This window comes from Quercus robur, chromosome 2 (genome assembly GCF_932294415.1).
Source record: "Quercus robur chromosome 2, dhQueRobu3.1, whole genome shotgun sequence".
Lineage (NCBI taxonomy): Eukaryota > Viridiplantae > Streptophyta > Magnoliopsida > Fagales > Fagaceae > Quercus > Quercus robur.
In genome coordinates, this window is record NC_065535.1 from 86450206 (window position 1) to 86463726 (window position 13521).

The 13521-nt window shown below is 35.8% G+C and overlaps 1 protein-coding gene across 1 annotated transcript; it reads right to left on the reverse strand.

Annotated features, from left to right (window-relative positions):
* Positions 1 to 3782: 3782 nt before the first annotated feature.
* Positions 3783 to 5834, reverse strand: LOC126715559 (class V chitinase CHIT5b-like). The gene is made up of 2 exons (XM_050416211.1): positions 4676 to 5834; positions 3783 to 4046 (listed from the first exon to the last, which is right to left on the reverse strand). The coding sequence occupies exons 1-2, from the start codon at positions 5817 to 5819 to the stop codon at positions 4021 to 4023; spliced, it is 1170 nt and encodes a 389-aa protein (XP_050272168.1). The 5' UTR covers positions 5820 to 5834; the 3' UTR covers positions 3783 to 4020.
* Between the last annotated feature and the right edge of the window lie 7687 nt (positions 5835 to 13521).

Genomic DNA, 13521 nt, shown 5'->3' on the forward strand with positions numbered 1-13521 from the left:
GGCTTCCCCATAGGCTTGGGTCCGAGGACCATACAAGGCCTTGGTTCTGTCCAAAACTTGTAAGATTTCTTTTTTGTACTTGGTTTCCCCATAGGCTTGGGTCCGAGGACCGTACAAGGCCTTGGTTCTGTCCAAAACTTGTAAGATTTCTTTTTTGTACTTGGTTTCCCCATAGGCTTGGGTCCGAGGACCATACAAGGCCTTGGTTCTGTCCAAAACTTGTAAGATTTCTTTTTTGTACTTGGTTTCCCCATAGGCTTGGGTCCGAGGACCATACAAGGCCTTGGTTCTGTCCAAAACTTGTAAGATATCTTTTTTGTACTTGGTTTCCCCATAGGCTTGGGTCCGAGGACCATACAAGGCCTTGGTTCTGTCCAAAACTTGTAAGATTTCTTTTTTGTACTTGGCTTCCCCATAGGCTTGGGTCCGAGGACCATACAAGACCTTGGTTCTGTCCAAAACTTGTAAGATTTCTTTTTTGTATTTGGTTTCCCCATAGGCTTGGGTCCGAGTCCAAAACTTGTAAGATTCCTTTTTTGTACTTGGTTTCCCCATAGGCTTGGGTCCGAGGACCATACAAGGCCTTGGTTCTGTCCAAAACTTGTAAGATTTCTTTTTTGTACTTGGCTTCCCCATAGGCTTGGGTCCGAGGACCATACAAGGCCTTGGTTCTGTCCAAAACTTGTAAGATTTCTTTTTTGTACTTGGCTTCCCCATAGGCTTGGGTCCAAGGACCATACAAGGCCTTGGTTCTGTCCAAAACTTGTAAGATTTCTTTTTAAGTAATTTTTTCTCTACACTTATTTATTTTTCGAAGGTTAACCCCTAGGCCAGGGAGGGGAGAGTTGGCTTGAGGCCGGAAGCCCCTAGAGCTGCCCGCGCCGTTAGCAGTGCAAGGCGTAGCCCCTAGCAGAAGCTTGTGTCAGAGCAACAACTGCACGTCGCCGGAGATGGGAAAAACTCACGAATCTCTGCTTGTTAGAGAGTTGACTCATGCGCCACCCGTGCCAACGCGCAAGCCTCCCCACAGACGGCGCCAATTGTAGGGACACGATTCTCAAGCGGCCCAGCAATGACGTTGGGCTCACACGTGAAGGATCCCTCACAATAAGATTTGTAGAGAGTGGGCTTGAAAGGCTAGCGTTTGGCCACAGGGCGTTAGGGAAACTCAGATAAGAAAAGGCTTCAGCCTGGATATCCAAGCCCTACAACTTCGTAACTTGAGGGATTGGACTCCTCGGATCATGTCCGAGGAGCACTAATGTCTTTCTCCGGTTACCCGGCGGTGGGTTTTTCGTGGTGGTGCACATATATTGTCCGGTCATTCTCATCCTTGGAGTTTTTCCCAAGAAGTGAGATGGGGATCCCATTCTGATTAGTTTATCTTCTCTTTTATACTAGCCTACGTTCGATGTCCCTCGTCCACGTGTAGGGTCAACTTTTTTTTAAGACTGTTATTTGTCCCGTCAGTTTAATCCCGGAATTGTTAGGGATGGTTAATAAAGTCTAAGAATCAGGTTCTGTTAGGTGTAGAGTCTTATCAGTGAAGGGTAATAAGGGTAACTTACCTAAGATATTTTAGATCTTCTTACCAATTTTCCTTTACCTCTTTTTACCCCTCTTCTTAAGGGAGCTTTGGGTCGGCCGAGGACTAAACCGTCCTCGGCTGCGTCTCTGGCCATCTTTGCCCTTATATATTTTTTAAGCTTTGGGCCATAACTTTTTTCGGCTTGGGCCTGTGGACTCTCCATGAGCAAGTGGGCCTGGCCCATAAATTATTGGGCCCCACATTACTTTTTAAGAAATGAGAGAAATTTGTCAATTTTATGTCAAAATATTATTTAAATGGTTAGGTAGATGTAGAGTAAATTCTTTATAATTAATTATTGTTGCCTTTAAATGGTTTCAATTGTTATTTTGGATAGTTTTTAATTATTAAATTCAAGATTTTTCCATTTAAATATATGTTGGTGATTAATTAAGCCTTAAAGCTCAATATATATATATATATATATATATTTGCATTTTATAATAACTTAGTTTCACATAATATGCATTCATTATATAAGTTAAAAGTAAAATATTCATTTATTTTTATTATCTATTCTATTATTTAATTTTAAGTAAATTAAAAAAAATTATTTACATATAAATTTTGATTAAGTTGTGTATCACATGGGCATAATGCTAATTTCATTGTAAAACCCAAGTCTTGTACCACTTAATTTGTTTTTTTGTTTTGTTTTGTTTTGTATTTTCCAATTAAATAGCCGTCCCACTATAAATGAGAAAGTATAACCTTTAAAAAATTTTGAAAAAGAAAAAAAAGTTCAAAATGCTAATTTTCTTTTAATTTCAAATTTGAGTTAAATTCTAAATCATATTATATCATATCATATACAATATAATAAAAGTTGAGTTTAAAAGCCATAGTTATACCAAGTGGCTGCACCAAATTACAAGTTTTTTTAGATAATAACAATATAAGAACAATAAGTTAATTGTACTTATCAACTTTTCTTCTATTGCTTCAATTCTTTGGATATACTAAAGTATAATAGTTTATAGCGAATTATTATTGTAGGGATGATAGGCCCAGTTGTGTGTATTGGGTCGGGGGTCTGGTTCGAGGACGCCTAGTAGTTTGAGGATGGGTAAACATTGTTATGGAGGTCGGCATTATTGAATAAAGAAAGGGGTCTAGTTACGATGTTCCAAGAAGGTGGTCTGAGGAGGGATATCACCTCGGTTGAGTGAAGCAGAGGTCAGAAGGTGCGGTTTGCCATCCCGAAACAACGTTCCAAGAGATTCTATTGATAAGGATATACATCATGAAATCACAGGACAAAGAAAAGCTATGAAAGCACGAGACAAAGAAAAGTTATGAAATATCTAAAGGAAAGTTGCTACTATCACATTGAATACTCTGTAGCTAACTCTTTGACCGCATTAATGAGAAAGTGATACCTGAACAGTAATTTTTAGCCTTACAGCTACTCCCAAAGAGTTCAGGAAGGTGCTGATAGGATAAAGATCAATACCAGCAATCTAATCTACAAGTGAAGGGTATAGATGAAAGAAGGAATATAGTATAAAATAGAAAGAAGACCCTGAGAAAAAGGGATAGGAGAATTAAGAGAAAAATACTATAGCAACAAGAACTGTGCTTGTAATCAAATTTAAGAAATATATACAAGAACTGATCTCCTCGGATTGTGCTGAGGATGATTTTCTTTAAATAAAACCAATCTATCTTTACGTTATTGTCATCTAGATCCATTATAATTGTTACTAACTCATTAGAGCCTAGTTTTCTAACCCACTCTCTACAAATTCATTGTATTGGGCTCTTTGAGCCTAGATCCTTTTACCTTTTGGCCTTAGGAACCAAATTGTGTCCTTACAATTATTATTATTATTATGCTTTGTCCTAATTCTATCTTATTTGATTTTTAGAGAAAATCACATTTTATCCCCCTAAACTATGCCCATATTACACTTAACCCCCTTAAACTATGTGGATGCACACTTAACCCCTCTAAACTATATTATTCCCTGCATATTTTGCACCCCACCATTAGTTAGCTGTTAATTTGGACGGAATTTAAAGTAATGTGACCTGCACTCGACATTTGCAATGATAAAAAAGACCAAATTAAGATCAAGGATATGTGATACACATTTAAAGAAAAAATAAATTGAATACACTGTTGTTTGATTGTAAATTGTAATAAAATGAAATTAAAATTTGACAGTAGAATAAAATATGAGCACCAAACACATGCAAGAACATACATATATGCATTGAGTTTAATTTTGTTACAACAAACAACCACTCTCTTACACGTTTGCACACATGCCTATTGATGCATATTATATCTTCTAAAATTATACACGATTACACTCGAATAGATGGTTTTACTATAAAACACGTAGAATATGGTACTTGATCTCCAACAGATAGTTGAAATCTCCTGATCAGAGCTCACATCAGGGAAGATAAGGAAACATTCATTCACATTAATCTTGGATCCATGCCCTCGATGCTGCATATTAACAAGTTATAACCAAATATTAATTAATTTAATGAAAAGTATTTAAAATTCCATTTGAAAAGTTCATAGTATGTCGTGTTATAACTAAATTGCTCTTCCACTCTATCAGAAAAAGACAAAGAATAAAGTTAAAATTTTAGAGTACATTAAATTCGAGTAATTATTATTAAAAGAAACATATATATATATATATATATATATATAAAACTTTTCCACAACTTGTTTAATGTGGTGAGTAAAAGAAGCACATTAGATTAATAGTGTGAAAAAAAAATAAGTTATTTATTTATTTTTTTGAGAAGAAAAAAGAAGTTTAGTATGTGAATAGCAGGTATTTTTTTTTTTCTTAAATGAGAATGTATAGTGACACCAAATTGTCACGGATTATTTCACCAAAGTTTTTGTGAGTGATAGTGAGATAAGTTTATAAGAAAACCCGTAATATTTTTATGAAAGGATAAAAGTTTTGGTCAAGTGCTCATGTGTATTGTATTTATCAAGATTATGATACTTTTGATCACGTATCATAATCTTTGACAGATTCAATGCATGAGCACTAACCCAAAATTTACTCTCCGAAAATTTTGGTATTTGGAACAAAATATATTGAATGAGGTTACCTTGTGCTGTGACTTTCCATTCAGTATCATAGCTGATGGCCCAAAAGAAATACCCACGAAGCCCAAGTGCCTGAGCAAACCCAACCTTCACTGTTGTAGACAGAGCATCATCATACCCAACCCACAATGACCCAACATAAGAATAAGTAGATACAGTATTCACGTCATATGCTATAGTGGCATCATTCTTCTTATTAAACTCCACCACCTCAGAGTAAAGAAGCACACCATCATCTCCTGGGCCCACACCAACTGCTGGTGCTCCTACTCCATGCAATTTGGGGTCTTTGAGCTTCCATGATTTTCCATAGAGTGGCAAGCCCATGACTATCTTGTTTCCAGGTACTCCAGCCCTGATCCAAGACTTAAGCCCATAGATTGAGCTCAAATTAGTGTTTGGGTCAAACAATGCAGCATGGGCCCCAGTTGCAGAAGTGTCCCATGACCCATGATACTCATAACACATCACATTGACCCAATCCATGTAGTTCTTAATCGCAGCCGCCGGGTAGGAGCGGCGGTCACCGTATACAAGGAAGTCCGCCGAGTAGTATACGGCGGCGGTGAGCAGTAGAGGGGGCCTATGTGTGATCCTAGCCTCTTTTTCGATTGCATAGCGCCACTCTTTTAGTAATTGGGCAAAATAATTCATTTCCTTCGGGCTTTCAGGGAATTCCCAGTCCAAGTCAAATCCATCAAACCCATATTTACGTGCAACATCAATAGTAGCATTTATGAAGATTTGACGTGTCAACGCTTTGGATGCCATGCGACCAAAACGGTCTGGATCAACACCTCCTCCACCAATGGAGTAAAGAGCCTTCACAGATGGGTTTTTGAGATGAAGGGTGGTGGCGAAATTTGAGAGGTTCTTAGCTTCTGAACTTGATATGTTGAACTTGAAGGTAACGTTGCTAGGCACAAGAAAAGCATAGATGATGTGAGTGAAATATGATGTGTTTATAGCTGAAGGTGGGAGATTATCTAATGCCCATGAAGGGTAATAACCAGCTTTGACCACTGGATGTGATGCTATGACACATCCAGTGGAGATGAACAAAGAGAATACAATAGAAAGAAAGTACACAAAGTTGAAGCTTGCCATAGTTTGAAATTGAATGATCCTCTCAAGTGGAGTTATCATTAAGAGAGTTCAAGATAGTTTATATAGGGAACATAAAGCTGTGAAACAGCAAGGGGATTGGACTTTTTTTGTAGAAGGTTCTAAGCTTTGATTTTTTTTTTTTTTTTTTAATTTTTTTTTTTTGGGTAAACTTTGAATGGCTATGTTCATCTTTGACTCTACCAAAGTAGATAAGTATAAGGTCACGACAGGATATGGATTCTAGTATCCAAATAAAAGTAATAATTACAATGATTTTGTCATGCAGTGGTTAATATCAAGAGCGACCACAGATAATTCCATAATTTTTTTGATAATTCCATAATTTTTTTATTATAATTTTAATGTAGCAGATTATGAGTAGTTAACTATCATTTACACGTTTCTAAAAAAAAAAAAACTATCATTTACACATAAAATCAACTATTTTTTTTTTCCACCGATGACACTACCACGTTATAATTGTGATAAAAAGTTGTAAAAAATTTTGTATTCGTAGACTTTTTCTAATATCAAATTATCAATGCAAAAATGTTAGGCACACTATTTTGACAAGTGCATTAATAAGACTGTGCGTTTGAATACCGCTTATTTTCCTGAAAACTGAAAACAATAAAAAAAAATAATAATAAAGTTATTGTTCAAGCTGAAAATTCTGAGCATTTGCCTTAATGCACTGTTCATGTCCCATGAACAGTGCAAGAGGCGCTGGTTCAAAGAAAAAAAAAAAAAAAAAGGAGGAAAACACAGACGCTAGCATTTTCATCCGTATCCAAACCAACACCAGTTTTCTTGTGACTGCTTCAGACTAGTAGAGCTGGAGGTTAGGTAAAGGATTAATTTCTCTAGAAATTAAGTCGTCTTTTGCGACTGCTTCAGACTAGTTTTCTAGAAATAAAGGCATATTTGATAATGTTTTTCGAGTAATATTGTTTAAGTGTTGTAAAAATACGTGTGAATGAAAAAGTATTGTGAAAATATGTGTTGTGTTGTTTGAACAACGAAAATTATTGTTTAAACAACACAACTAAATAGCCCGACGTGACTCCATTTTTGATTTGTTAACTTTCTACTAGTACAAAATGAGTGAGTTGTAGCAAGCTAGCAATATAACTCTATAAAATTGATGGTAAATTTGAATTGGATTGGACAAATCTCATCAGCAACTTCAAAGAATAGATTAGATTTGATTTTGTCATCCCTTAATTTCTTGCAACTAAATTCTTAGTGTGTGTTTGTTTAGCAACTAAATTTTGTGTTATTGTTGCGTCTGCATTTTTTGGCTGGTCCCATGGCACTGTTCATGGATCAGCCAAAGCACAAAAATGCGTGAACAGTATTTTGCCTTTTAATTAATATTTTGTTGTAGTGTTTTTAGTAATAAGTTTTCAGTTTTCAGCAAATAAGCGGTATCCAAACAGTCCTTTAATATAATATTAACTCTCACTAAGCATGAGGTGGGAAAAACAAGAGAGAGAGAGAGAATCTAAATTATATATATATATATACTATGAACAAATGGTTTGGTTATTATTAACATAGTGATTATAATATATGAATGACTGAAGTGTATGGTGTCTAAATGTTTCTTGGTGGTTTTTTTGGTTGTCCTGCATTGTTGTATACTTGTATTCATATGTATTCTTAGAGCATTCTCATCAAGAATTCTAAAATTTTTAGCATTTAACACTTCAAAAATCTACTTTATTTATTATACCATCCCACTTTAAGATACATCAAACATCAAAACTTCTATATTTTTTACTATTTTATTTAAATAATATAAACTACTCATTAAAATAATAATAAAACAACTCCACACAAACCACCAGCCAACCCTCTCAGCCAACTTGAGAATAAAAAACTATTTCTTTTTTACAATTCAGGCTACAGTGAGCTTGTATTAATACAAGCTCACTGTAGCAGTATGCCAAAACTTTTACAATTTGAAAGCTTTGATGGAGTTGCTTTTTTGGTGTTTTGATGCTAAAATTTTGCATATACTCCTTTTAGCATCCTTAACCCCCCGGATATAATTAAAAAAAAAAAATGAAGTCATTGTCTGATATTTTATATTTTGTCTTATGGGATTTCGGATATTCCAATATCCTCCTAGACAAATAATGGAATGCTAATCAATCAGGTTTTGCATTGGCTAGGTTGGGCCCTCCAAAAGGATAAATTATCAGTTTTTTTGATCACATACAATGATTCTAACTTTAAAAATAAACATAGTATTATGTAAAGAGAAACTCATATAGGATATGAGTCCGACTTGACATTTTTTAAATGTTTTGACAACTTTTTCTATTTCTTATAAAAGTAATATCAAAACTTTATTAAAATAGTTTGTTAACAATTTCCCTTAGTGCACTCATTAAGAAAACTCTTCTAATAATATATAGCTATATTAATTTAGTATGACTATTGGTTTAGACTTGGTTTAGTTCAAGTGCATTCAGTGTACTGGACCCGGTCAGATGGTGATACATGTCTAAAAGTGAATACATGTGGTAATTTCAACGGGTCCAGTACTATTCGACATTGGATCTAAGCCTGACCCTATTGGTTTAGTTAATTTTTGAATTTTCAAGAAAGTACCACAAACAATTAATGATATTTATTTCTATAGGTTTGGCTTACTTCCAATACTTTTTAAAAAAGAACTTCCTTTTGTTTTAATGAAAGATTATCACATCACCCACTAACTAAATAAAAGGTGGGGATTAAAACCCATTACCACTTGCCATTGTATATTTAAAACAAAAGAATTTATCTAATTAAAAGAATATTGAAGGTAAGCGAAACTTCTATGCTATACTATCTATAACAGGATTTCCCTCTTTAGACTTAACTTTTATGTGGTTCAGAAATACCTCTAAACCCTACATTCAAGTGGACAAAACTTGAGGATAATGCGGTAAAAATATATCTTCAACTCCACTTAAAATGCCTACAAAATAGGAAACTCTACTACTAATCCATGTTTTTAAAACAAACTTATCCAAAATTTAAAAAAAAAAATAAAAATTTCAATCAACTTTTTATATTTCCTTCAAGACCAGGTTCCAACATTTTTTATTTATTTATTTTACTTTATCAAGACTTATTGATTTCTTTTATTTATTATTTGGGTTGTATCATAATCTAAAAATTGAGATGAATGGAAAATTATGGCACTAAAAAAAAAAAAAGCCTCATCACACACACGAAGTGCATGTGATGAATCTAATATATATATATATATATATATATAGGGGAAATATAACAATGGTTTCAAGAAATGACAGTTGGCTAATTGTTTAGTAGAAATTAAATTAATTTTATCTGCATATAATTGTCTTGATCTGGCTGTGCTTGGAGATGAGTGTTTCTACATTCACATGTTGGTTTGTTTATCCACTTTTCCTATTTGTTTTCTCTTACAAGTTTCTGGGGACACTTCCGGTTCAAAGTTGCTAGTCGTTATTAATTCCAGTCCTTATTATTGATCCCAAATTTGTCATTTAAAATTACACCAGAATTCTAGAAATAAAATAAAGTTGACTTGTGCATCATCTAGATGTAACAAAAGTTTTGTCATAATTGGTTTTTGTGGTCAGCGCTCGACAATTTCAAATTGGATTTTGGTGGATTCTGCTAGCTGCGCATTTAGTCAAAAACCGAGGTTAGATATTGTGAATGGTCAATTATATGTAGTTTCAAACATGAATGTGGTAATTACCTTAAAAGAAAAAGATGATACAGTAGCCAACATGTGATGATTAGCTTTATTATATTAAGAAGAAGAAAATTTTAAATCCACCTTTCACTAAAAGGTGGACAATGTTGTCCACTTTCTCATGGCTAATTTGTCCACTTTTTCTTAAAAGTGGTTAACGTTGTCTACTTTTAGTAAGAACCCAATTACAAAGGCAGAATAGGTTTGGTCTGCTTAGCCCACGAGTGATATCAATTCAAATGTGGTGTTAAATAGGTGATGATGCCGTTTTTAGGACATTTCAATCAGTTGGATTTAAATAGGTGATTCTACGCTTATGCATTTAAATACTGCAAAACAGGTGAACTTGATAGGCATTAGTCTCTTTTAGAACATTTCATTCACATGGAAATTAGTAGGTATAATTGGAGTTCAGTGACGTGATACTTCCTTCTCTCATATGCATAGTAAATCCCATCGAGGGTATAATAAGTGAGACCTATTTAGATGTTCCGGAGCATGGTGACATGGTGATACATAATTTCACATTCATAGTGAATCTCATTAATTAATAAATTCATGGTGGAGTTTACTATGAATGAAAGAATCTGAAATTATTTGTCACACACACTACTATGCATACATTACAAGTTCTTGGTTCCTAATGATGTAGAAATAACTCAGATTTCATAGAAAACCAATCCTGAGACAAACTTACACACATACATAAAAGAACTGTAATTTATTTGTCACACACGTACATATTTCACTTTCCTCCAATAAATGATGAAGATAGAAATCACTCGAACATAAAACCAATACTCTTACAAACTTACCCACATACATAAAAGAACTGCAATTTATTTATCACACACGTGCAGTTCATATTTCTCCTAACGATGGAGAAATAACTCAAATTACAAAGAGAACCATTACTCTTACAGACATACACTCTTACATAAAAACATTTTGCGCGTACTCGCGCCATCCTCTGCATTTGAAGCTGCCAAACATAAAAACACAGCCTTGAGTTAGTGTAACTGCAAAAGTCATGTTAAAGTTCTATCTAAAGGCAAAATTCATTCCAAAAGTATTATAGATAGCAACAAGCCAACAATCCACACGACCAGCCTATATAGTTCAAATCAGCTGCGTTGATTAAAAAAAAAAAAAATAGTATTCATGTTTTTGTAATATTCCAACTTTATGACAATGGGATTTTAAGTTAAGTAATAATATTTATAATATATAAAAACTTATTATACAAAATCGACTTCTTTAATTTTTGGTGATGCAAAATGTATTATTATTATTTAATTAATTAATTAATTAATTAAATTTTGCATTTCCAATGCTCTCATAACCACTAGTCCACAACATATTGGACCTAAAATTTATTATATAATATATGATATCTTTTTAGGTTTTTTTTACTTATTTTGTATTATTGATCCGGACTAAAATGTTAGCATTATCCTTCAAATCAATAATAACAGAGCTTATGCAAAGTTTAATAGGTGTTGACTTTTTATGTTTACTTTCAAACTACAATGTTAGAACCAAAGAGTCCTGTAGATTAATAAGTAGCACATTTTCGAACACGTCTAGGGTTACACATTACTAATCACACATACATATATGCTGTGGGGGCCATTTATCTAGAAGGTGATATTAAAACTGTATGAATTGGGCCTACGGCCCAATCCGAGGATATCAACCTGTCCGAGGATGGTTAAATAAGGTTATAATTGGAATGGTATAAGAAGAAGAAATAAAGATTGTATGTGACAGTCCAAAATATGTCTGAGGATAAAATTCATCTCGGAAACGAATATCCGAGGTCAGTAAGAATGTCCTATCATCCCAAGCATCCTTCAAGGTTGCATCATAACTAAGAGTTAGGCAGTGGATAAGGGATGAGCAAAGGGTGGCAACAAATATCTTCAAAAGCTGCTACCTCTACATTAAATGCCTCCCAACTAACTCTTTGACCGCATTAATGTAGAGGTGATACTTGAACAGTGATCAAGCAGCCTTACAGCTACTAGTTGATGGTTCTGGGAGGTGTTGGATGGGACAAGAAGGAGCTCCTAGAATCTAATCTACACATGTATGGTAGGGATGACACCAAGATTGTAATATATAGCACGGGAAGGTGACCTAAAAGGGGGATCGAAAAAAAATCAAGAAATCTTGGCAATAACATTGTGGATTCTTGTAACTCTGTTCATCAACAAGATATTATAACATAAGCTCCTCAAGCTGTGCCGATGACAGATTTTCTCACTTTACTTATGCTTAACAATCTTAATTTAGCAATTTTTATTGTCTATCTTCTGGAGTAGAACTAGTTCTTTCACCCACGCTCTATAAATTCATTGTTTGGGCTTGTTGGGCTTAAACCCAATCCTACTGGGTCCAACTCAAATTCGGTCCTTATAATTGGCGCCGTCTGTGGGAAGATCTTGATCTATTCTGAAGGAGATTCGGGTATAACGTTCAAGATGGAAGAAGCAGGTCCACACCAGGCAGCGACAGGACCACACCAGGTAGATGCTAATCTCCACCAAGCAGAGTTAAGGGGTCCTCAACATAGCAATCCACGTAGGAGCCTCGAACGGAGAGGAGATCGTGAGGGAAGTGTGCATACGGCTCATACTAGTAAAAGCCAGTCTCGAGGGAAAAGTCGTATTTCCTATGCAAAGAATGATAGGCACATGCAACGTGAAATCGATGAATTGAAGAGGGAATTGCGCCACGCACGGCGAAGACATTCGTCGCCTAACTCCGAGCTGTCCTCTGAGGAGACAGATGGTGTTAGTTATAGATGGAGATCCAGAACTCCGCCTAGCGAGACTTTCTCCTACGACAAGGAGTATCACCATAAATGTAGATATAAGAGCCCTCCTCGTAGAGGCCTAGGGAACAATGCCATGAACAAGGCATTGAGTCAAGTTTCTAAGTCACCCTTCACGCGAAATATAGAAGGTGCGAGTCTTCCTCGGCGATTCCATCAGCCTACGTTCACTATTTATAATGGTCGAACAGATCCAGTGTAACATGTCAGTCATTTCAATTAAAGGATGGCTGTTCATTCAAAAAATGAGGCTTTGATGTGCAAGGTCTTTCCATCTAGCTTGGGCTCAGTGGCGATGAGGTGGTTCAATGGTTTAAGGCCGAATTCTATTGATTCCTTTAAGAAACTCACCCGGGCCTTTGGTGCTCGCTTTATCACTTATAGCAGGGTTCCTCGGCTTTTGGGATCCTTGTTATCTATGTCCATGCGGGAGGGGGAAACTCTGAAGGCCTACTCAGATAGGTATTGGGAGATGTTTGATGAAATAGACAGAGACTATGACGATGTGGCCATTAGTGCTTTCAAGGCTGGCCTCCCAGCCAAGCATGACCTGAGGAAGTCTCTGACTGGTAAGCCTGTTACCAGTGTGCGCCAACTTATGGATCGTATTGATAAGTACAGAATGGTAGAGGAAGACCAAATACAGGGCAAAGGAATGGCTAAGGTGATCCCTCAGGAGATGAGGGATTCCAGGTCGGACCGTTACAATAATAACCAACCTCGGAAAGATTTTGTTGAACAGACAGGATCTGCCAACACCCAGGTGGTTAATGCCGTGTTTCCAGAACCAGTACAACAGGTTTTGAAAAAGATTAAAAATGAACCATTCTTTAAATGGCCGAATAAAATGGCAGGAGATCCTATGAGGCACAACCAAAACCTTTATTGCCAATATCATCAGGATCATGGACACACTATTGAGGATTGCAGAAACTTATGGGACCATCTGGACCAACTAGTCCGGGAAGGGAAGTTGAAACAACTCTTGCATCATTCCAGTGGTCGGGGAAGCCAAACGGGCTCGGAACTTCGGAGAGATGCTTCTTCAAGACACCCTCTTTGCACAATAAATGTCATTTTTGCTGCCCCGGGGAGGATCGGATCTTGTCCTTCCAGAGTAATGTCGGTATCTCGTTACCCAGCTGAGGAATTCAGTTCAATGCCTA

What these genes read in the sequence shown, in the direction of transcription:
- LOC126715559 (XM_050416211.1), bottom strand. Translation starts at nt 5,819, where the DNA reads ATGATAACTCCACTTGAGAGGATCATTCAATTTCAAACTATGGCAAGC. An exon ending in ATGGAAAGTCACAGCACAAG is followed by an intron (nt 4,047 to 4,675) that starts GTAACCTCATTC and finishes GTTAATATGCAG; the next exon opens with CATCGAGGGCATGGATCCAA.